At 39.3% G+C, this 26550-nt stretch overlaps 1 protein-coding gene across 1 annotated transcript in view; it reads right to left on the bottom strand.

The window, feature by feature from the left end:
- DIP2C (disco interacting protein 2 homolog C) overlaps nt 1–26550 on the bottom strand; it is a 604567-nt gene that overhangs the window by 123246 nt on the left and 454771 nt on the right. The window contains 3 exon segments of the mRNA XM_043967134.1: nt 21979–22093; nt 22846–22965; nt 23169–23262. Coding sequence (XP_043823069.1) covers nt 21979–22093; nt 22846–22965; nt 23169–23262 — 329 coding nt within the window.

Below are 26550 nucleotides of genomic sequence, written 5' to 3'. Positions count from 1 at the left end.
TCCCTGTCTCTTGACAGCCCCTGCCTTGCAACACCATCAAGAGGAACTTGGCATGTATCTTTCCATAGAAGTGATGTTTATAACCAGTGGTCAGGCACTGTTGAAATACGACATAGCACAATAGGGATTTTATGGCTTGAATTAACTTTCATGGGACCCAATAATTACTTACAACCCTATGGGAACCATCATGGTTGCTGAGGGATTATTTTGTTTGCTTGTTTTGGGTTTGTTTCTTGCATGCATATGAGTATGATTTTACTGAATATCCCCTAACAGCTATAAGGAATTTAACCAGGGACAAAAAGCCACAATAATCTAATATTCAAGTGGGACTTTAAGACCTACAAATTATGTAGGAAATTAATAGGGTTATCAGATCCATTCTACAGATGGAGAAAATGACGTCCAGAGAAGTTGTGATTAGTCAACAAATTGTGGTTGTTGCTATTTGTCCTTTGTTCTCAAAGGTGACCATGACATCACGGATTTAAGTGAGGCAGGGCTGTGCAGTCACCAGCCTTACTCTCTCCTCCAGAGCCATCTGGGTCCAATGGCAAGATATAGATCAGGACAACTGGAGATGGCCTGGAAGTTTGAGGCAATCAGGGTTTAAGTGACTTGCCCAGGGTCATGCAGTTAGTAAGTGTCCAAGGAGAGATTTGAACTTGGGTCCTTCCAACTTCTGGGCTCTATCCATCGCACTGCCTAGCTGCCCCTGAATAGTAACACAGCTAGAGTGTCAGAGATGGGATTCAAAGCTAGGTCTCCTTACTCCAACTTCATCACTCTTCAGATATCTCCATGTCTTGTTTCATCTCTTATCACTAATATGTATTCTCTTAAACTAACCAGAGTTAGTCCCAAAATCAGTGATCACTGAGGATACTGGGGTGATTACATTTGAACAAACATATTATCTTCTTGAGTGTCTCTCCATTGCTTTCTTCTTTCTCTTTCACTGAATCTTTTGTAGATTATTCCAGAGAGGTAATTAAAATGATTTGATAGAAAGCTTATTTCTTTCTACAGAAATAGATTTGATTTGCTGTTTGTTTTAATGGGAACAATAATACTCAAAAGGATAGGGAATTTTGTTGGTATAGGGAATTCCCATGTGAGGAAACTCACACCATATCAGATCAGTATGTTCTGTGCAATTGACATTTTTAGAAAATTTCTTAGAGCACTGACAGGTTAACTGACTTGCCCACTGTCACACGGTATGTATGAGAAGGAGGATTTGAACCCAAGTCTTCCAGCTCTTAAACAAGTTCTCTAACCTCTACAGCAGAGGTGTCAGACGTAGCCAGTAACAGTCCCTAGTGTGGCCTGTTGAGTGGGAAATATTGAACAAAATAAATAAAATGTAATACAACATGATGTTAATATATGATTTTCTAAGTAAATTTGTGGCATGAAAGAGGCATTATGTATGTCTTAGTAGCCCCATTTCTCTTTGAGTTTCAGAATACTGCTCAGCACCATGCTGTGTTAATAATTTCCCTATAATCTACTCTCCTAAAATGCCAAAATCATGAATTACCCGGTCTAAAAATACCACTGTACTCCCTAGATAATAAATATCTGATCTACTATAGGCACACACATATCAGTAGATACTATATCTCCCTGATGTAATTGTGGTTTTGACTTCAGGCTGCATCATGTTAGCCTACATTTTGCATTCCTAACAATAAGTTCTAAAAGTTAAAGCTGTAATTTTGAAGGTTAGGAAACAAAACAGGAGAATATACCCTTATGATAATCAGATGAATCATAAATTCTGATTTAATGTAACCTAAAAACAAAACTATTTGTGCAGTAAGTCAAAATGCTATATCCATGGTGTCACATGTCTAAGAGTTTATGTGTCTATTCTTACTGAAATATTCCAAACTGTATCGCTCCAAAAAACCTCCAAATAATGCCATAGGACAATTCCTGGAGCAGCAAAACTCACAAAAGACTGGCTGAGATAATTTTCCAGCCAAAGCCAGCTTAGAAGGTCAGAAGGAGGAGGCTGCTGTGCTGAGGCAGGAGTGGAGCCTGACCCCACAGTCATGCTGACACAGATCCAGTTCTAGGCAGGCCAAGCCAGGGAGAGACCCCCAAGAGCTTTTGAATCAGCTGCAGCGCCAGTGTTGTGTGGAACTAAGCTCACTTTCTGGTGAGAGGGCTGAGCAGTTTTCAGGGGGGAGATTACAGGGGTCTCTGCTGGTGCTGAGGCAGAACTTGGGTTTTTCATCCCTGCTGGGAACCAGGAAGTAGGCTTGAGTAGTGGTGACCCAGGTTGGGGAGGGACACAGGCTCGTCTTAACTAACAACCACAGCACACAAAGTTTTGCTGTCCGGTTAATTAGCAAGTTGACCTGGGATTATCTACAGACCAGGGAACAGGCCAGGTGAGTGAAGAACCAGCCCCTCCTTAAATCATACCACCTGGGATCCCCTGAATCTTGGGACAGTGTAGCCTGGAAACAGTGACCCACTTTAAGGAGTTAAAAGTCAAGTAAAAGACAGGCAAGATGAGCAGACAGAGAAAGGTAAGGACCATAGAAAGGTGAAGACCATAGAAAATTTCTCTAGTGACAAGGAAGACTGAGGTGTACCCTCAGAAGAAGATAGCAACATCAGGGATCCTACATCCAAAGCTTCCAAGAAAAATATGAATTGGTCTCAGGCCATAGAGGTGCTCAAAAAGGACTTTGAAGACAAAATAGACTCAAAGACCTTAATCTCATCAGAGTTGGCTCAGAGAGGGATTAACATACACACCCAATTGGGTGGAGTAATCTGACCCTACAGGAAAATAGGAGGGGAAGGGGATAAGGAGGGAGGAGTAAAAGAAAGGAGGGCAGATTGGGGGAAGGGGCAGTCAGAAGCAATCCCTTTTGAGGAGGGATAGGGTGAAAGAAGATAGAAAATAGAGTAAATATCAAGGGGAGGGAATAGGATGAAGGGAAACAGTTAACAATGACAGCATTATTTTGAGCAGCTGTGAATGATTTAACTACTCTCAGGAATACAATGATCCAAGAAAATCCCAAAAATTAGTCCCAAAGGACTAATGATGTAGCATACTATCCACCTCCAGAGAAAGAACTGATCACTTGCAACCTTGAGGAGGGGGGAGGGTAGGGAGGGAGGGATAGAATTTGGAACTCAAAACCATAAATGAGTTGTTAAGGGCTAAAATTCTAGCTAAACTGTCTAAAATATCTAATGAGTGGTCGCCAATAAATTATAAGCTTTAGCAAGAGTTAGACTTTTAAGCATTTATTAAGGAGAATAAGAATTTGGTAAAGAGAGAAAGGCCTAGATTCCTATCTATTAAAGGGAGAGCACATTTCTAGCTCCCTTCTCTGCCAGAGTCCCCAGGAAAAAAAAGCAAAACCGAGCACCAGTCTCTTCCTTCCTCCTCCCACTAGCCCACGTAAGGAAGAAAAGACTCCTGGTCTTGCCCTCAAAGACCTTCGCTTCATGGGTGGAACTCTTCTACAGTAAGTCTCCAGCAGGTGGCGTCATTCCAATCGTTACAAAGTGAATGAAATGTTCCAAACTAAACAGAAGATCTAGCTAAGCCTCTAGAATCTCTGGGAATGACTGCTTACTATCTATCTGCAAGCATTATGGGGGAAGAAAAGCCCTACCTCTGTGTTTTCTTTCTTCTTTTTTTTTTTTAGAAGAAAATAAGGTCTTTAATCAGGGCAGAGGAACTATGGCTCATGATATCACAAAGCTCGGGAAGCTAGGAATCCCCAAAGATGGTAACAGAGGAAAAGGTTTTTATGGGGTAACAGAACAAAAAAGGAACCAAAAGATTGCTCCAAGTTTTATTGCAATGCTATGGGTGACCACAGGGAGAGAACCAGAATATTGGAAAGGTATCTCTCAAATAAGGAAAGGAAAGATGGTTATATTTATAGTGTGGATAAATTGATTATCAGTCTCATTATAATACTCTCCACCTTGGGGAGGTACAGGGGAGGGCCTGTCCTACTCAGTATAATATTCTCCACCTAGGGGTGTTACAAGGGAGGGCCTATGCTAATTTGGAGTTCCTGGGGTCCTAAGCCAAGCCCTGAGGCCGGTACCTTTTTCAGTGGAGGTGTGTTTTTGGGAAACTGAGTCACTGAGTCTTGTAATTCTTTTGGGACAACTCACAATCAATTTGACCCCAAATTCTATGCCACATCACGGACATTTTGGGACTAAGTAGTCTAGTGTTTTCTTTCTTAATGAGTTTATGCATCAGAACTGTTGGGATGATGCTCTGCACACACAGTAGGCATTAATCTATGCTCATGGAATTGAATCTACTTATTGTATTGGCCCAAGGGAAAGTGGTTCTTGGCAAGGGGGTAGGAAGGCAGCAGCTATAGCCAATAGCCCTGAGGACAGTATTCTTTCTCCCAAACTGGAGCTATATTGGGCTAGCATATATGAGGTGAGAGAAGCAGCGTCTCTACTCCTAGTGTATTGAAACTGGTCTGCATAACCTTGTGTTCACAAAGCAACCTAATACTTGGCTGGAAAGGTTCACATGTAATAAAAGACCTGACTGAAAAGACTCTGAGGAAATGAGGGAGCTGGAAGATGACTTGGAAAAACTTTGGGTCCAGCCAACCATATGAGCAAGGGAACTGTCACACTGAGAGCTGATAGGACCCACTTAGAGACCACCTAGGAGTGATCCTAATTGTTGCCATTTCCTTGTGAAGCATGGAACTAGATTGGATCCACTACAAATTTATATGAGCCAATCAATTTCAACCCAGTCCTGACTATAGGAAGGCAGTACGTCTTTTCCTCTTCCTTAATTGATCCCCTATCCCATTTACCATAGCAGCTATTGCAATCTTTTTCTTCATCCCTTAAATTTCCCAGTGGCACTCCTAAACCCACCCTCTCTGCTGAAGACACATTCAGAAAAGAACTTGGAATAGCTCCTGAATATTCCTTCTTCCCCTTTCTCATTTGTTTCACATTCTCCTGATGACACTTCCTACTATATTTAGCTTTATTCTCATTTTTGATGATTAGGTGGTCCTTCTACTTGCCAAGATCAACCTCTGTACATCTATCTACCCTTGATCCTATCCCCTTCCACCTATCTTTTCCAGCAGATTGCCCCCACCATCATTTCTACTCTTTTTCTAATCTCTAATTTCTCCCTACCTACTGGCTACTTCCATGCTGTCTACAAACATGCCCAAGTTTCTCCCATCCTTAAAAAAACTCCTCATTATATTTTATCATGCCAACTGACTATCATCTTCCTTCTCTCCTACCTATTTTAGCTAAACTCTTGAAAATCTATCTATAATTGCTGCCTCCACTACCCCTCTTCTCAACCCTCTATATTGTATCTTTTAATCTCATCATACAAAGGAAAGTTCCGTCTTCAACATAACCAATAATCTCTTAAATGAACTCAAAAAACAATAGCCTTTTCTTGATCTTCATCCTTCTAGAATTCTCTGCATGCCTTCATATCATTGACCACCTTCTTCTTGATACTTTCTCTTCTCTGGGTTTTCTTTCTTCTTTCTTTCCTTTCTTTCTTTCTTTTCTCCTCTTCCTCTTCCTCCTTCTCTCTCTCTGTCTTCTCCTCCTCCTCTCCTTTCTCTTCTTTTTCCTCTTCTTCCAATCTGTCTGGTTGCTTCTTCTCAGTCTGTGTTGTCATCCATGTCACATTGACTAATGGTAGGTATCTCCTAAAACACTGTTCTGGGTCTCTTTTCTTTCTGTAATCTCTCACTTGATCAATTTCATCTCTATGTAGATGATTCCCAGATCTATTGGGACCTATTCCAGCCTTTGTCCCTCTCCTGAGCCCTTGAAAGTTATCATATTATTTTGTGTCTCATAAAATAGAATAAGGAAGAAATTGAGGCACAGAATGGCTAAGTGGATTTGAATCCCCATGGTCAAAGAAAGCACTTTTTCCGCATTTCCCTCTAATCCCTTAATTCTCATTCACCATGCAAACTTCTAAGTTAGAAAGTTTCAAATAGGAAAAGTTCAGATGGCAGGTGAGTTTTGACTTAGTCTCCTAATTTGCTGTTTTAATTGCTACTTTGCATAATTGTTATTCTTTTATTGCTAATAGCAAGCCATTTATTTAAACTGCACTTTTATGCTAAAAAGCCCCAAGGACTTTTCAAATAGTCCTTTAATCAACATTCTCACATACATATCTGTAACTAAATCCAGCAATATCACCTGAGTTTTAGAGATGGAGGCTGCATCAGAAGCTGGGTAACTCATTTGAGGACACTGTAGTGCCTGGTAATTTCCTGATTTATATTTGGCAATTACACTGCGGGGGAGGCAGTGCTATTGAGCATGCAAGGTAGTCTCTGCATCTATCATTTCTCTTAAGTACTTTTCTCTAGTTTTGGTAGTGTGATTTGACCAGTTAAGAACTCCATGGTAGTACAGACTGAATCATGAAAAAAAGATTTAACTTTGCCAGCAGCTGGTTTGTATGTTTGGGATGAGGGGGGTCTTTTTTTTTTTTTCTCCTGCTTATAATAGCGCTCTTTCTGACCCTGGTCTCTACTTCTCAGAAGCTAAGCTAGCCTACAGTGATTTTCTGTTCACCAATTTATTCCTTTTTTCCTGGAAGGAAGGATAAAAAATTTATATTGTTTCAAGAGAAATCAGAAGTGACTGAAAATTTGAGTAGGTATCAATTCATAAATGTAACCACAACTTCAACTATGGTGTTCATTTATATGGAGTACTTTAGTAACATTTAGAGTTGAGAAAAACAAGAGAGGAAGTTGGGCATGGATAGTGGGGAGAAGGAGACTTGGTTTTAGGTCCATATTTTTGACACATTTAAGCTGTGTATCCAGGGGCAGATCACTTAACCTCTCAGGGCCTCAGACAATCAAGCAAGAATTTATTAGGCACAGTGTGCTCTAGACCAGAAATGTTAAACTCCTTGCAAAATACCAAAGTTCAGGCCAGAAAGAGATCAGAATAAAATTGGGAAATGTTTAACAAAATAAATACAACTATAGTACAGCACAGGCAATGTGGATTTGTGGTTTTCTAAGTCAAAATGTGGCCAGAAGTAATATGTTTCTATTTGAGTTTGACACTGCTGTGCTGAGCATTGTGCTACATGCTGAGGACACAAAGAAAAAGGAAAATTCCTGTCCTCAAGGAGCTTACATTCTAACAGAATATCCCATATATAAATCAGAACATATAAAATACATAGATAGAAGATGGAAAGTTACCTTAGAGAAGATGGTACAGTCTCTAAGACTATAACTGTCAGAGAAATTGTTGATCTGAATTGAGTGGGGTTCTAGGAATACCCCACACAGATGAAATCAATGGTGTGCTCTCCTGTGCTTGCTTGCTTGAGCACTCTGTCTGTCTGTCTGTCTGTCTGTCTGTCTGTCTGTCTGTCTCTCTCTCTCTCTCTCTCACACACACACACACACACAATTTTTAAAAAAGGAACCCGGCCACTTCCACTGAGCCACTTAATGAATGCAAATGCTAATTCTCCACCTGACTATAAGGACAAAGTCATTTGTCCCTAACACAGTATGCCAGGTGGATTGTCCCTGGTAGCAGAGGAAACACCAACTTGCACGAGAATTCCAGTTCCTGCACCCTTTCTAACAAGAGATAAAAAGCAATTAACCTCATCTAAGAAATTTGCCTTTGTCAGAGGCATATACATAACTCATCGGTCAAACATATTTGATTTTCTTTATAGAGATTGTGCGTCTCATTTGCTTTTTAACAAATCAATACAATGTGAGTTGCAGTGCCTCCAGCAGTATTGGACTAAACATGCAACAGCTGAGTTTGCTCCACATGCTGAAATGTGCAAGCAGAGTGACAATGATTAACCTTTTCCTACTTGCCTTTTAAAAAATAATAGTTTTAATAGAGTGGGGGAAAGCTAGTTTTACTTAATAACTTAGCCTCTGACCTATATATTCAGGCTTCACTTTAAGTCTTTAATATTAAATTCAGTGACTGGAGAAAAACAGCTCTTAGTTTAAAAGTACAATGTGACTTGAATGTACATTTCAAAGTTAAATATTATAAAGTGAATTTAAATTACATTCTGTAGAATGTAAACTCCTCAAGGCCAGGAACTGTTTTACTTAGTGTAACGATTGGAATGACACCATCTGCTGGAGAGCTACTGTAGGAAAGCTCTGCTATGAGGAGAAGGCGTCTGAGGGCAAGCCATGTGGCTTTTCTTTGGCATCAGGAAGTGACCTTTGCTTGTGGGAGGAAGAAGAGGCGAGGCTGGCTCTCTCACGCTCTTTTCAACATTACTCTAGTGGAGAGCAGAGCAGGAGAACTGTAGCTCCCCGAGATAGATAGCTGAATCTAGGCCTCTTTTTCTCTCTCTTCACCAAATTCTTATTCTCCTTAATAAATACTTAAAAGTCTAAACTCTTGCTAAAGCTTATAATTTATTGGCAACCACTCATTAGATATTTTAGACAGACTAGCTAAAATTTTAGTGCCTTACATTAGTCTTTGAGGCCCAGCAACATGCCCACTTAATAAATAATAAATGTTTGTTAAACTCAATTAAATTATAACTATAAAGGAACTCACATTTATGTAATGAGGTAAGGCTTACAAAGTATTTTCCTTATAACAAACCTCCTGAGTTATCTAGGCCATCTCTATTTCCATTTAATTTCTATTTCTTGTTTTAGAGATGAGGCAACAGGGTCAGAGAAGTTTAGAGACAGGGATCTTAGTGATGATCTAATCCAAGCCTTCCCATTTAACAGATGAAAGAACTGAGGTAACATAACTTGCCCAAGGTCACATAGTAAGCAGTTGAGTCAATGGATTTGACTCCAATAAAAATCAATTGCTTCATTCCACTAACCACTTGCTTCTACATGACAGTAATAGTTCGTCATGAACCAGTTATGGAGCATGTAATTGAAATTAGGAGCTGGCAAATACTCTCTTTTAATCTTATAAAGTTTTAGGATTTGGAAGGCACTTCAGAGGTCATATAAAGAATTTTGACAGAGAAAGCCATGGTAAGATGATTTAAGAAATATGAGAGATTAGAGTATAAAATTTTGGAAGGAAGGAAAGAAGAGAGAGATGGAAGGAGGGAGGGGGGAAGGAAAGAAGAGAAAAACAGGAAAGAAGGGAAGGACAGAGAAAGAAGGAGAAAGGGATGGAGGGAGAGAGAGAGTGAGGGCGAAGGAAGGAAGAGAAAAAGAACAAGAAAGAGGAAGGGAAGGAGGGAGGAAACAAGCATTTATCAAGTCCCTCGTATGTGCCAGGCATGTGCTCAGCACTTTCATCTAATTTATTCCTCACAACAGCCTTGAGGGGTAAGTGATGTTATTATCCCCATTTTACAGTTGAGAATCCTGAGGCAAACCAAGGTTAAATGACTTGCCCAGGGTCACTCAGCTAGTAAATGTCTGAGACCAAATTTGAATTCAGGTTTTCCTGCCTCCAGGCCCAGTGTTCTGTCCACTACCCCTAGCAGCCTCAAGAACAAAGCGTTTTCCATTACTACCAAGATTTCCAATCTAAATAAAGCATCAATGGCTATTCAAATCTGCTATTGGAGAGTGTGCCAAATTATACTGAAGGGAGACCTCGGTACAAGGAAGGAGAAAGTATAAATGATACATCCAATTACAAAAAGCGTTAGGCACCACCTCTGTGCACCAAGGGTTAGCAAAATAGATGTTTAAAGAAATTAACAAATCCAAAAAACAAAAAATTGGTCCTTTATGAAGACACAGGTGAACCAATTCACTCAAGTACTATCTTTAAAAACTAACATTAAGCTATCAGTCTTAATTTTATTTAGCACCTCGAAATCTATACCTTTCATGTAATTTGTAAACAGTCCCTTTGGTTTCTTCTTGACTTTTTATCTCTTGCCAATATTTATCAGTTAAGAAAAATGGCACCTAGGATGGCACCTGAGGCCAGATTTAAACTCAGGTCCTCCTGACTCCAGGGCCGGTGCTCTTATCCACTATGCGGCCTAGCTGCCCCCCTCCCATATAATTCTTAAATTTTTTTTTTTTTAGTGAGGCAATTGGGGTTAAGTGACTTGCCCAGAGTCACACAGCTAGTAAGTGTTAAGTGTCTGAGGCTGGATTTGAACTTAGGTCCTTCTGACTCCAGGGCTGGTGCTCTATCCACTGCGCCACCTAGCTGCCCCCCTCCCATATAATTCTAATGTTCAATTTTACCTCCCATTGGGGTGGGAATAGTTCTTCCACCCAACCCATAAATTTTATCTCCTGTCACGTGGGTCAGCTGGGTTGGGAAAGTCTTAAGCTTCTCAGGCCATGAACCTACCCCTGAGATGCCAGTGTTGCTACCATGAATGTCATTTGGTCTTAAAAGTTTTGCTCTATGTTTGGATCAATGATGATGGATGTGGGTCCAAAAACTGGGCTCCTTCCAAACTGACTATACACATGGTTGTCTCCTCCATCCTAAGCCTGAATAACAGCAAGCACTGCTATATATACTCTGGCAAGATCCTACTGCTCCAGTTGTCATTATAATCATCATCAAAGCTGACATAAGGACTCACCACCTCGAGCCAAGGGGTCTCCTGCCACTAGAAGAGGTTCAGTTATCCATTATTCCCTAAGCATAATCCCACGAAGATGATTCTGTCTACCCCAACCTCAACTTGGAAGAAAAGTAAAAGGTGTAATGGTAATGAGATTAATTTCCATGTGGGATTTGTGGAAATAAATTTCATCACTTTCCTGTCATAACAGATTCAGCTCTGAGGATCTACAACTGAAAAGTTCTCTCTCGCTGGTGGCTACTGAACATTCCCCTACCTATCGTCCCCCCCAGGCTCTCCTCCTTTGTTTCAGTCTCCAAGGAAGAGGTAGCCTTTCTCTTTGACAGAGCCAGTTGACCTCTCTATTTGTGCCTTGATTCCTATCTCTTCCAGGAACTTGCACCTTTGATCAACACTTTCTCTTTAATCTTCAATCTCTCTTTATCCACAAGCTTTATTCTGATGCCTACAAACAAGCCCAGTGCTCCTCTACCCTAAGAAACAAAACAAAAGAAAAAATTGTCACTTGATTCCATCATCCCTTTAACTATCTATATGAAATAACTGTAGACAACAGAAAATATCTGGGAGTCTACCTGCCAAGGCAAACCCAAGAATGCAATTACAAAACACTTTTCACACAAATAAAATCAGATTTAAACAAATGGAAAAATACAAATTACTCATGGATAGGCCAAGCTAATATAATAAAAATAACAATTCTACCTAAATTAATTTACTTATTCAGTATCATACCAATCAAACTACCAAACAAATATTTTATAGAGCTAGAAAAAAATAACAATTCATCTGGAAGAACTAAAGGTCAAGAATATCAAGGGAATTAATGAAAAATAAAAAAAGGAAAGAAAGGTGGCCTAGCTGTACCAGATCTAAAACTATATTATAAAGCAGCAACCACCAAAACTATTTGGTACTGGCTAAAAAATAGTGGTAGATCAGTGGAATAGGTTAGGCATACAAAGTCATAAATGAATATAGCCATCTTCTGTTTAATAAACCCAAAGATTCTAGCCTCCAGAATAAGAACTTACTATCTGACAAAACCTGGAAAATAGTATGGCAGAAATTAGGCAAAGACCAACATCTTACACCATACACCAAAGTCAAGTCAAAATGGGGACATGATCTAGACATAAAGGGTGACACCATAGGCAAATTAAGGGATGGAATACTTTACTTGCAGATCTATGGAGAAGGGAAGAATTTGTGACTAAGGATGAGACAGAGAACATTATGAAATGCAAAATGGATAGTTTTGATTACATTAAATTAAAAAGGGTTTGCACAAACAAAACCAATGCAACCAAGATTAAAAGAAAAACAGGAAGCTGGGAAACAATTTTTGCCTGTCCACTAAGCTATATTTACTCTCAGATATTAGACATACAAGCACACATAAAGATGGACTAAAAGTATGACTATGACAGATAAAATCTTTTGTTTAAGTAGAACACAGTAATTCAGCATGGCACCAAGGCACAGTAGATAGAGCACTTTTAACTCTAAATGGATGATTCTGTAAGTTTACAAGTATGTTCTGCATGCTTCTTTTTGAAGTTATTCTGCATGTGGAGAATTCTAAAAAATCATCCTTGGGATTTGCGTCCACTCAGGGACTTAGGAGATGCCCAATTAACAAGAAGATGAAACATGCAACACAGTAAGGGCTGGCCAGGATAATCTCAGTAATAGCTTCTCTGGCAATTCCCCAAGTATGACTTGGTTTTGCTTTTCCTTTTATAGACAATATTGATGTTGGAAGTGTGAACTCTATGGTGTTATATTTGATTTCCAAAGACGGAGAGGATATGCAGCCATTGATGTTGCTGCCTCATTTTGAAAGTTTTAATTTCAAGGGAGTTGCCCATAGTCTTTAAAACCTAGGCATTTTTCATAGCTCTGATCACCCTCAATGACCCATCTTGAAAAGGGGACTTGATGCAGTATTGCATTAAGGGTCAACTTATTTCTCGAGATCTGGAGAAGTCAGGAATCCCATCCTCATAACTGATAATGTTATTCTTTAACTGATAAAGTGCTAGCAATAACATTTTTAGTCTGAATCAAACCATCTGTGGAGCTGATCCAGCACATATCCTCCTGGAAGTTACTGTGGGTACAGCTTTAAAGGACACATACTTTCTGTATTAAAGACCAATTAGCTAGGTTATATGTGGATAGAGCACTAGACCTGGAGTCAGGAATACCTCAATTTAAATCTGAACTGAGATATTTTACTACCTGTGTGACGGTGAGCAAATCACTGAACCTCTGTCTGTCTTGGTTTCCTATAAAATGTGGATAATAACAGTATCCACCTCCCAAGATTATTGTGAGGATAAAATAAGATATTTTCAAAGTACTTTGAAAACTTTAAAATGCTACAGAAATGCTAATAGTAGTCACAATAAAAAAGGAAATAACCTGTCTTTCTTGGAAGAGGACAGTAGTCTCATTAGGGGAATGGCAAAGAACAGATATACCCAGAAGTCATACACAAGTACCCTAATACTATGGTTCCATATAATGACAAGTCATCAGAACAGTGTGAGTTATATACTAGAGCAGAACTATATCAGGAGAACTGCTAGCGCCCTTCTCTCAGCATGATCTCCTATTTATTATGTATATAATTCTTTGCACATAGAATTATAGAATTCCTCCATAGAATGTACTCTCCTTGAGAGAAGGGACAGTTTTGTCTATCTTTGGTGCCTATACATGGGAGGTACTTAATAAATGCTGAATGACTGACTGGCCAAGTTAACATAAATTAATTAACTTCATGGCCAAGTTAATAGATACTAAGTGACTGATTAACTTCATGAACAAATTGACATAAGTGTGATGAAAGCATCTAGTGTTGCATGGCCCCAGAAATACTAGTCATATTGCAAACATAACATGATGAATAAAATATCTTAGCAGAAATTGTCATGCAGAAGAGAATCATGGGATGATTTATATGAACTGATAAAAAGAGAAGAATTAGAAAAATAACATACAGTGACTACAAGAATATAAAAGAACAATGACAAAATAAATAAAACTGAATGCTATGTAATGAAAATGACCAACTTTGGTCCTGAAGGAGAAATATGAGAATGTACCTCCCTCCCCCTTTTTTTTTTTCTCTTACTGTAGGTGGCATAAAGGATAGATTGCTAGGCTGGGAGTCAGGAAGACTCATCTTCCTGAGTTCAAATCTGGCCTCAGTCACTGTATAACACTAGGTAAGTCACTTAACTGTTTGCCTCAGTTTCCTCATCTGTAAAATAAGTTGGAGAAGGAAATGGCAAACCACTCCAATATCTCTGCCAAGAGATATTCACATAAAATCGTATAAGACTGAAAAATGATGGAACAACAATAACAAAAATGGTTGGTATGGGAGCAGCTAGGTGGTGCAGTGGATAAAACACTGGCCCTGGATTCAGGAGGACTTGAGTTCAAATCCGGCCTCAGACATTTGACACTTACTAGCTGTGTGACCCTGGCCAAGTCACTTAACCCTCATTGCTCCGCCAACAAAAAAAAAAATTGTGGGTATGGAACACTGCATGTTGTTAAGACTCCTTTGATGTGTTTATTATTAGATTTGTTGAACTGTTGGTGTTTTTTTCTTTTCAATTAAAAAAAATATTTGTTATAAGCAAAGTCTTTGGGTTGGGGAGGGTGGATATATTGGGAAATGAAAATAACATAAAAACAAATGATACTAATTTTAAAAGAGAAAAAAATGCTATTTGCCCAAGTTTTTTTACGCTACTCTGAAACTACTTATCTTGCTCTGAATATGTCAACAATCTCTTATTGAGCCACAGCAGTTAGTCCAGTGCCTCAGCAGTGTGTATGCAGTTAATAAAGAATTATTTGTCATTGGTCATATAGGAGAGCCAGTCCATAGTGTCCATAAAATTCTCACTGCAGCCTTACAGTGATAACACAATATAATAATAATGAATGACTAAGTCTTTTCTAAAAACAGAGTTTGATACTCCTGTAGATTATACTGCAACGTTTTTAACATTTGTAATGCCCAGTGCATGTTTTGACGGACTTGTTAAGCAAGTGATTTATAGCTTAATACTAAGAAGATGTTCAGATCTTACTATACTTTAACATTTTATTTTTACTTCTATTTATAAACTCCATTCACAGGCTGAACTGAGACAGCTGGCCCTGTGTTTTCCTAAGATTATAGTACTCAAACTGATGAAATTGTTCAGCCTATACCATCTAAGACCATACCAAGGAGCAATGCCTACCTGGTTTTAAAACCAACGGCCTGTTTTCCCTTCTTAGGTCCCATTTACTCCAATTTACTATCTCTCTTAAAGGGGTGGGGAAGGGAATTTAGTACTCCACCAGCTCAATTTGGAGGCTAACCCACAGAATTAAAAAACTCAAATGGTAGCTAGAAAACTTGGCATTCGGGTTGCACTTATGAGGTTGTTGGTTTTTGTAGTGGATGTGGCTTTTTTCTGTATGCATTGTCATAATACCCACACAAACACAAACACATGGAGTTCTGTTCAAAGATTTTCATGGCAGCATTTGAAACAATTGGCAAAGAAACTGGAAGCAACCTAAAAGTTCAAGAGGAGAGGAAATAAGTTATGGTACGTTAAGGTAATGAAATATTAGAAGGACCTTGTCAATGGATGGAACAACAAGAAAACACCTGAAACTAAGAGCCATAAAATAGGAATGCCAAAGCTTCACCCCCAGGAAGACCCTCTCTGCCTTCTCTGCAGGTCAGGAGGCCTATGGGTATGGAATGCTGTGTACTGTTCAATGTCAGAGTGTTGCTTAGCTCTTTTGTTTTTATTTATTCCTCTCTTTTATCTGTTATCATAGAGAGTGACTGTCTGAAAGGGAGCAAAAGAAGATATATTGGGAAATGCAGGAGATGTAAAAACAAATGATAGCAGTACAAATTAATTTTTATAAACAAGTAATTGGGGATGTGACACAAAATGGTTTGAAGTGACAGTGTAGTTCACTGCTTTTTGCTGTCCACCCCTACTGATGGAAGCATAATGGAAGGGTCATTCTTCTTACATAACTGACCTGTCCTGAGACCCACAGGAGTTACCAGAAACTTCCCCAAGTTTCTGCACCACACTTGGGAAAGCCTCACACCAGCCCACACCATCATCATCAACTCTTAGATGACAGCCCACAACAAGGCAAGGGGCACCAGGAGAAGTGCTGGCAGCCCTTCTATTGTTTATCTTAAAGTAACCAACCTAGAAGCTTCAAGTCGGGCTGAAATTAAGTGAAAACACCGTAAAGGTCCCTGGCATTAGCAAGGGAAGGTCAAAGCAGAAACAACCCTCAATATGGCAGCAGCCTGAGGACACTGGAAAGCTCAGCACCACTCTTCGCAGCAGGCTGGCCACCCTTTCTGCTGGATTGCATTGTCTGTTACCAGAGGCAAAGCCAGATATAAACCCACAATCAGCCAACTATTTCATGCATACAGTGGTGCCTCAGGTGAAAGGGGGAAACTCTAAAGCATTAACCTGTTGCTTTAAGGGAGAGCACAGCTTAGCCTCTCCCCCCAAAGATAAGAAAGAAAAGGAGGGAAGCTAAGAGAGAATATGGAAGGGCAACGAGAGTAAGGGAGGAGAGACCCTCAGACTGCACGCTAACACCTTGCCTCCTGGGCCTCTTAGAATTCTCAGCTCCTTCAAGGCCAAGGGCTGTCTTCTACATGCCACCCCTTTTGGCTCCCCCAGCCAACCATTAGCAAACCCTCCCAGAAAACAAATTTGTCTCAATTTGTTTATATTTTGTATTGACTTAACTGTTTATGTGTTTTCCTTCAGGAAAATGTAAGCTTCTTGAGGGCAAGGGCTGATTTCTGTATACTCAGAAATTAGCACAGGCTCTGGCACATAGTAGGTGCTTCTTGAATGCTTCCTAAATTGAATCAAAGTACTAGTACACCCCTCCCCCCCCCCGACTTCTATTAAAAACAACAACAACAAACAAACCCCAAAACCAAAAACATTTTTTAAAAGCTCAAGTCTTCACTTGACCCTAGTGCCTTTCAAACTTGTACTCCCTCCCTTTCACTGACAAAATTCCAGAAAGAATAGTTTGCATGTGCTGCCCGAATTTCTTCAAGACTCACTACTTGAACCCACTGTGCCACCTAGCTGCCCCCTAATGCTTTTTAAAAAAATCTTTATCTTCCATGGTCTTTCTGTAACATCTCAATGCCTTCTCAGTTTCTGTTTCGTCGCTTTCTCCTGGTTTTCTTCCTACCTGGTTGGACTGATTTGCCCAGAGTCATAAAGCTTGTCCTAGAACCTAGTTCTCCCAACTTAGTTCAGTGTTGTTTCACTGTCTGATCAAATGGGCCATGTGAAGCATTTTACAAACCTTAAAATGCTATATAAATGCTAGCCGGTACTATTTTTTTAACCTGCTCCAGGTTGGATGAAAGCAAGATGAAGTCACTTAAGATTTATGAGACTTAGGGGCAGCTAGGTGGCACAGTTGATAGAGCACTGGCCTTGGATTTAGGAGGACCTGAGTTCAAATCCAACCTCAGACACTTAACACTTACTAGCTGTGTGACCCTGGGCAAGTCACTTAACCCCAATTGCCTCACCAAAAAAAAAAAAAAAAAAAGATTTGTGAGACTTCTTAGGAAAGAACCTTAAAGGAAAAACCCCATAAATGCTAGGAAGACAAAACAAAAAGCAGGGGAGGGAGCATACGGTAGCACTATTTAGCTCCATAATGGATGGAAGATGTTTTGGATTCTGATCGAAAGGCAGGAATACAATCAAGGAAAGTGGAAGTTATGTCTGGGACCAATCTCTTGCCTCCCGCAAGTTCAGCCAAGATCTGATCATGGCAGCCCCATGCTGGCAGTCTTTCACCTGCTATTTCCATCAGCTCCTTTTGTAACACCAACAGCTATAATGTATTGAGACAACACTCTGCAGGGACATTTGCTTATTTCCTTCTATTGCACACAACCTGGCTCGGAGGCTTTGTACTGGTTACCTGGGAAACAGGTAGACAGACTGTGGCTGTGTTACACAAGCTTCTTAAGTCCCATGCACAGTGCATGAGCGATAACAAGAATGTGCAGGTATAGCATGAAACAGTTGACAAATAAAAACAAGATTCACTGAAGGGACTGCAACAGGTGATGTGTTTAGCTACTTAGCAGACTTTGTTTTCATCTTGTGTTACTTCATTTCCTCTTTGTTAGTATGTCTGCAATAAATTTAATTACATTTTATTCAGTGGGTCTGTGGATCCAAACTGATTGCAGGACAATGTTAGGGAAAACCACACCCCCCAAGTGTATTGCACCCTCATCCCTTAGAGGAGCCTTATGCCACTGAAGGAACTCTGAAATGACCCAGGCAGCTCTCGATTATGAGCTCACCGAGAACATATCCCAGACTCCTCCATAACTGACAACTTAATGATAAACTGTCTTTTACCATTTTCTATTTATTGTGCCAAGTCTTGTCTCCCAGACCACAACTGTAAGCCTTTTTTTTTTCCCCTTATCTCCCCCACTGTGTCCATTACAGTGCACAATCAATAACTTTTGTTCAGTAACTATTTGTTGAAAGACATCTTGGTTATTTGCCATTTGGGCTGGTTTTCTTTATTTTATTCTTTCTTTTTTCTACATCCTAGTTGATACTAGTGGGGCAGCTACATGGTGCAGTGGATAGAGTGCTAGGCCTGGAGTCAGGAAGATTCATCTTCCTGAGTTCAAATCTAGCCTCAGAGACTTACTAGCTGTGTGACACTAGGCAAGTCACTTAAGCTTCTTTGCCTCAGTTTCCTCATCTGTACAATGAGCTGGAGAAGAAAATGGCAAACTACTCCACAGAATTTCTGCCAAGAAAACCCAAAATGGAATCATGAAGAATCAGACGTGACTGAAAAACAACTAAATAATAAAACAAGTTGAAACCAGCACACTCCAAGCCATTTACATTTCCTTCTCCGAGTATAGCCAAAGGAAATATGAATTAATGTAAATGCTCGATTATTCACTTTTTAAATTACCCATGACCAATTATTAATCCAAGCTTGGTTTCTCCTTGGTAGCCAGCTGCTGAGAGGCTAATTCATCCTCCCATAAGTTAGTATGAGCTTGTGATTTCATTGATATAGGGAAATACTGGTGAGGAAACTTTCTGTAGTACTGCAGATCAGCAATCACTGGGACACCAGTAGAATACATCAGAAAACAGGATCTGAACTCAGGTCTGGACTCCAAGGCTGGCTCTCCTTCCACTCTATTATACTGCTTCTCTTATGCTTTTTTTTTTTTTCTGGTGAGGCAGTTGGGGTTAAGTGACTTGCCCAGGGTCACACAGCTAGTAAGTGTCAAGTGTCTGAGGCTGGATTTGAACTCAGGTCCTCCTGACTCCAGAGTTAGTGCTCTATCCACTGAGCCACCTAGCTGCCCCTCTTATGCTTTTAAGGGGAACAATTTACTTTTCTTTGCCTAAGCAAAACGTAATATGGCTTTCAAAGTCGTTTGCTACCTGGCCCCCTCTTATCTTTCTGGTCGTCTTAGACTTTACTTCCTTCCATGTACTCTGACCCAGTGAGACTGGTCTCCCTACTGTTCCTCGAAAGAGAAACTCCATCTCCCAGCTGTGATTATTTTCACTGGCTGTCCTCCATATCTGGAAGTCTCTGCCTCTGCCTCTTGGCTTTCCTGGCTCCCTTCAGGTTCCAGGTACCGTTCCGTCTTCTCTAAGGAGCGCTTCCTGATTCCCCCTTAATGCCAGTGCCTTCTCTCTGCTACTTATTTCCACTTTGTCCCAAATAGATCTTGTTTGTATCGTGTTATTTTCAGGGTGTCTCCAACATTAGACTTTGAGCTCCTTTAGAGCAATGGCAATATTTTGACTTCTTGGTATTCTCAGGCCCTCGCACAGTACCTGGCACATAATATTTGTTTCATAAATGATTACTAATAGGAAAGGAAACCTGCTACAAATATACACATAACCAAACCACTTCACACAAACTAAATTTCAAGACAAAAAAGGAAGGACTATCAGTTTGCCTAACCCCCAGATCTCCTTTATTATTATAATTAAGTGCTAACATTAAAACTGTATCTCACTTTATATAGTGACTATGTCCCTAAAAAGTTAAACACATACTGAATTTTTGTAAATATATTCATATTTTCTCAGTGATTTACAAGGAGGTGTCAAAGAGATTGAATCATCACTGGGAGTATTCATTTCCACTTAACCATCAGTCTAAACAATTTCGCTTTAAATTATTCCAGTCCTCTGCTGTTCTTCTTAAGAAAGACCAGTTTAAATCAACAGTTAACATCCCTAGAAGGGATGTTATTGGAGAAGTCTCTTCCAGTGAATCTTTTGTGAAGTAGAATGTTTTACTCATGCAAATCACTTCCATTAATTTCTCTCTTCTGCAGACTGGCCTTTCTCGTGTCAGTTTTTCTTGTTGCATGCTCCTATTGGCCTAAATAAAACATTACTAAGAAGGAAAATTGCTATTCTGGTGAAGGCAAGTTATAGGAGACATTCAAGAAGCAAACAAAAATAATGACTGGATTTTCCAAATGCTCCTTTCTCCTCATTAGTGTGGATAACCGAGAGCTATCTGGCTATTAGGCATCTGGGATAATTGACAACTGGAGCTATTTAAGTGACAACAATGATTTAATGTTTTCGGGGGTGTTTCTATTTTTATGTACAGTCAATGGGGCTCTATCTTTTCCTCATTCTCAGCACAATAAAAATCAGCCACCTCCTTCCCAAAGCACTTAAAAAGCTACCTCCATGGTAGAGCACTAGGATGGGGTGACTTATGACCAAGGACAATGAGAATAATGCTTAGACTTAGTAAGAGCACCCTGGGAGATTTAATGCCCACGCTGAGTGAAAATCTGCTTATCACAGACCAGGCCTCTCTTTGATGTGTTATCAAGCTGCTCTGCTGCTCAAAAAAATCAGCATTTTTCAAAATGCGTTCAGCACAGTGTTCCAGAGGGCAGAGCTGAAGATGGCATAACAACCTCATGTTGAAATGTTTGCATTTGACTGGACCTAAAGTATTTAACATTTACTTCCTTCCCTCTCCCCCCAAGTTAATGGAGAGCAGATGCCAGAAAGTTAACTACCTGAAAACTCTGTACAAAAACTACAGCATTTATAAGAATAAAAGTTATTCTGCAGTAGAAAGTGGTCAGAGGTCATGAACATGTATTTTTTCTCATAAAGAAATACAATCTATCAATAACCATATAAAAGAAAACTTCAAATTATTAATAATAAGAGAAATAAACATTTTAAAAAGATGGTGTTTTCATCTAACATTCACCAGATGGGGAAAGATTACTGAAGATGAAATTGATAAACATTAGAAGAACTGTATGAAAGCAAACACCACTGGTGTGGCTGGGCAGTGGTTCAACAATTCTGGGAAACAATTTGGAATCATACAAAAAAGTCAGAAATGGGCATACTCCTTGACCTAGCAACACCAGTACTTGGCGTTTGCCTCCAGTGAGGTCAAAGAATGGTGTTTTATATATACACATACATACGTATATACATACATACATATATGTGTATGCATCATATATGTTATAAATATATTGTATTCATTTATTTATTCATGCATTCACTCATTTATCTATTTGTTTAAATATTTATAACAGTATTTTTTCCCTAGACACTCATCAGTGAAGGAGTGGCTGAATAAATTTGTTGTAAGAATGAAATGGAATATTCTTGTACTGTAATAAATTGCAAATATAAAGAATTTAGAGAAACCTGGGAAGGGCTCTATGAACTGATGCATATCAAAGTAAATATAACTAGGGAAACAGTTAACATGATAACCACAATAACAAAGCAACACCCTTTTCTTTCAGAGAAGGAAGACAGGCACTGAAGAAAGCTGTTAAAATGCACAGAAAAGAAACAGAAGGAAGATCAGTAGGGAATACAGACTGGACAGCTCTGATAACATGCGTACTATGTTGTCGGGAAGAAGAAGCAAGTTGTATGTGGCACAAATTAATTCACAGTTATTTGTGAATATTCTTTTTCTGCTTTACTTTGTATATGGTGATGCTTTGATATTATGTAGGTTCTCAGATTCCCCATATTTGATAGTAATGACACAGCAATACAGCATCTTGCTAACTCTAAAATCGGCCCCACCTGGTAACCATAGACGAGTCTCCAGCCATTACTGGATTCTGAAAATGATGAATCTAGTTTTCTATTCTACAAGCAGAGCATTAACACTGATATGATTGGGGGCTTTCAGTCGAGTTAGCTACTTCATCATGGCTGCTCTACAAGCTGTCTACTTTAATTAATGTAACCCAATACCTTCGGATGGCCACAGTGAGAGCCTCTGGTGAGCTAGCACAAGGACAAATGACCTCCTGTCGCAAGCCTTTACTTTGGAAGACGTTGAGAAATGCATCACAAGAAGAAATAGACCCTGGAGTGGAAAATTCAGAGAAAGAAAAAAAAAATCAGACCACTGAAATAATGTGATTTTTATATAAAAATATGTCATATGATTCTAAAATGGTGAGATTGAGGTACAAAAGGAATTAGATAAGGAAAAAATGCCTCCTCTCATAACATTGTACTATGTATTTGGCAGTGCCCCTGATGGTCTCTTTATCTACCATCTCCATCTTCTGAAATCTTTCCCTTCCTTCAAGGCCCCACTAAAACACTATCACTGCCATTAAGTAATTCCTTAGCCTCATAACTGAAAGTGATCTTTCCTCCCTCAAATTTCTCATAGGTTGCTCAAAACTTTTTCTTACCCTCTTCAGTCTCCCTTGGTGCTGTCATACACAGTTAATAATGTACTTGTCCTGTGTCTCATTCCATTTAAAAGCCTTGAAAGCTTTTATATCTTATGTAAAAGTAAAAGCAAAACACTTTGTTTTAATTGTTATCTGTTGTTTCTAAAGTGGAAAAAGGTTGGTTTATTATAGCTAATGCTATAGAGAATAAGTTTGTTGAAGGATTTGTTCAAGAAAAATACAAAATACAGTTTGCATCCTAAGAAACCTTGCAATCAAATTGGTTATTATTTGGAAGTTTTGTGTCTTACCCAGGTGAGGACTAAAAATACAAAATATCACTGAGAGTGGCACAGCCTACAGAATGTGAGGATGTCTGCTGAAGGTTTTGTCCCTGAGGGAAGAATTCTGAGGCTAGAAGGACATTACTTACAGGGGTTTGCTCCATCAGCAACTATCAGCATACGGAGAGAAGAGAGGTTGATATCTCTTTGATCTCGATGTGCAACTAAAGCCCAATGCATGTCTCTGGATTTGACACAAGCCACTTTAGCTGAAAAAACCCACACGAATGTTAATGAAAAAGTATGAAGCTGCTCTGGATCAGGCCACATGTTCCAAAAATAGAAAGGCAGGGAATGGGGAATTATGATTAACTCTAGAATAGTAATTATTGATTGCACAGAAATTTGATGGTAATCAAACTGACAACTCCTGGTAACATCTGTGACTGAAAGGAAGGTCTCAGGTCCTTACCTTTGTATTGGCAGACCTTCTGTATCCAGGAAAGGGGGTTCACTTTCATTAAGGAATATGGGATACTGATCACATGCATCATATTCATAACACTCTGGAATAAAAATGAAACATTCACATGGGAATGCAACTCACTGTCTTAAAAACATTAACAATTAGAGAAGATCCCACCATATTGGCATATGATAAACATGCAAGAACTTTGTGGGATGAACAATTTAAGCACCTGGTTAGAAATTTGCATGGTACTGGGTTCCCAACTACCAGGACTTACAGCTGGAAGGAACCTTAGAGGTCAATTAATTCAACCCCCTTAATTTACAAATGAGGATCTTGGGCTCTCCAAAGTGATGAAAATCTCATTGAGGGTTTCTCTGATCCAGCCTGTTAGAGTCTGCAAGAGTCTTCAAAAGAAGGGCTTGTACAAGGCCAACAACCCTGGAAGTAGAGGCAGAATATGAAGTTGGGTCCTTTGACTCCAACTTCTATGCTCTTCAACTCTGCTATGCACAGGATTGTTTGAGCCACATAGTTTCCCCAGAGTAAATATCTTGTTGATTCCTCTAGAGGCACTGACATCATCTGTGAACATCTTTTTGCTAATCCCTTTAGACACTCTTGGGACTGAAAAAGAACACCAAAGGTAACCTGGTCTTCTTCTCTGCCTCTTCCTTTAGTAGAGGAGGTCATGATCCTATTTAATAATAGAGCCTTTCACATACTTGAAGTTTGATCTTCTCTACCTTTATCTAATAAGCTCTATTTCTCAACCCCCTAAGCATTCTGGCACTGTGCCTTTAATTAAATATGACCCTAAGGGGTGGAGAAGGAGTGAGATTTGCTTTAATTATCCAGATAATTTTTCAGTCCTCCAATCAGCTTTGTCAGTGGATGTGTGGCCTTCCATATTGTGTGAGTGCTGAGAGAGAGACAGAGACAGAGAAGGGGGAGGAGGGAGGGAGGGAGAGAGAGAAAGCATTTTCCTTATGGCATATTCAAGTCAACTCTAAGGTTATGTCACAAAAGCTGGTGCCAAGCTTCACTGAGAAGGGGTATTTCCTCATGGGGAGATTCTTATACTAATAAAATCACAGGTTGAGTCCCCAAAAAATTGAAGACTAAAGGAAAAGATTTGTTTTTAAATAGCATATTTAACTTTACTACATAGCAGACTCTGTTACCTACACCAATGGAATTAGAGAACAGATGTGAGTATGAAATAGTATATAATTCCCCCCAAATTTGTGTTTTGCTAAGAGATGTTATTTTCTTCTTTTTATTTGAATATGCATGAATCATGTTGGGAAAATGCATAGTTCTTAAAATGTATTGTGAACAAATTATGAAAAACCAACTTAGAAGAAAAAATACCAAGTATAGAGGATATCCAAAAAGTCTTAGTGCAGTTTTAAGCTTAGTTTTGGATACCTTATATCTACAACACACACATATATGTACAAGTATATATATATATACACACACCTGTATGTGTGTATGGATGAATTCTTGTGTGTATCTATATCTAGCTGTATCTATCCACACACACACACACACACACACACACACACACACACACACACACACACACACACACACACACACACACACGAGTGCTTACAATGTCCAAGGCATTGATAACCAAATGGACAGCTATTCTAGTTCATTATTCTGCTCCCCAGCTTTCCAGATGAACCCCTCTTTGTTCCCTATACTGAGAACAAACTTCCTCTTTTTCAAAGGGATGCAAAGTACTAGACGAAGGAAGACTTATCTTTCCTTCTGCCAGGGGAAAGGTAATTCAGAAGGGATTTCAAATTCCCATTCCTTCCAGCTCCTGCTAGGCTACAGGCTGTCATTCAGTGTGATAATCAACAGAGGCAGTGTTGGAATTCAGCCAAGGACATAAAATGTCACAAAGAAATTAAAACCAAGATTTTCTCCAGAAAATCATAATTCGAACCACAATAACAACAATAACCATGTGACCTTGGCCAAGTCACTTGCCCTTTAGGGTCTCAGTTTCCTCAAATATTAAAAGGATTAATAAACTTCAGCTGTAAGGTACCTTACAGCTCTGATTCATTTTATTTATAAGGTATTTTAAAGTTCACAAAATCATAGGATCGGGGCAGCTAGGTGGCACAGAGGATAGAGCACTAGCCCTGGATTCAGGAGGACCTGAGTTCAAATCCAGCCTCAGACACTTGACACTTACTAGCTGAGTGACCCTGGGCAAGTCACTTAACCCCAAATGCCTCACCCAAAAAGAAAAGAAAAAAGAAAAGAAACAATGAAGCAATGGTTACGGTTTGGGCAGCTAGGTGGCGCAGTGGATAAAGCACTGGCCTTGGATTCAGGAGGACCTGTGTTCAAATCCGGCCTCAGACACTTGACCCTGGGCAAGTCACTTAACCCCAATTGCCTCACCAAAAATAAAATAAAATAAAATAAAATAAAATAAAATAAAATAAAATAAAATACAATTTCCTAATAAAGTACAATTTCCTAATTTTTACAGATGAGGAAATTGAGACTGATAGAAGTTAAATGACTGGTCTAGTGTCCACAGCTATTTAAGTGTCTGAGGCAGGATTTGAATTCAAGTCTTCCTGAATGTAAGTCTAGAATTGAGTCCACTTTGCCACCTAACTGCCTCATTATAAAGCCTTTTACCTATATTATCTCATTGGATCCTCACAACAACCCTGGGAGATTGGAAGTATATTAGTTTCCTCTTTATAAAATGGGGATAATGAAGCTCAGAAATGGTGACATACGGGCACACAATCACATATACACAATACAGGGTGTCCCAAATATTAGGGCATCCCTAAGACTTTGGGGACACTATATAATGAAGAAGTAAATACAATGTTTATGTAAAACTGAGTTATTTTCATTACTCCTACTAAATCTTATTGACTAATGTTATAGTCAGAGGAGAAGTACAGCATATTAATAAAAAAGTAAGCTAAGGCTAGTTTGTGCATCTCCGTAATGCAATATAATATGATAAAATAATATGAAAAGAATTTCACAAACATTATCTTATTTGAACCTCACAAAAAAAAACTGCTGTGAAGTAGATAGTACAAATATTATCCCCATTTTGCAGAAGAGGAAACAGACTTGAAGAGGTTCACTGACTTGCCTATGCACACATGTGTGCACATGTACATACGCGCGCGAGTGCACACACACATGGAGTTGGTGTCTGAGGTGGGATCCACACTCCTGACCCTTGGGTCCAGCATAATCTCTACTCTGCCTCTCACTATTTGGATCAATTCTGGTTGAATGCCTTGTACAGTGAACTCCACCCTGTGGTTTTATTCATCCTCTACTTTTCATGGAACAATTATAAAAAGTATTGGGGTAAGAA

Source organism: Dromiciops gliroides, chromosome 5 (assembly GCF_019393635.1).
Source record: "Dromiciops gliroides isolate mDroGli1 chromosome 5, mDroGli1.pri, whole genome shotgun sequence".
Taxonomy (NCBI): domain Eukaryota; kingdom Metazoa; phylum Chordata; class Mammalia; order Microbiotheria; family Microbiotheriidae; genus Dromiciops; species Dromiciops gliroides.
Note: the sequence above shows the minus strand (reverse complement) of the source record. Positions and strands in the feature narration are given on the sequence as shown.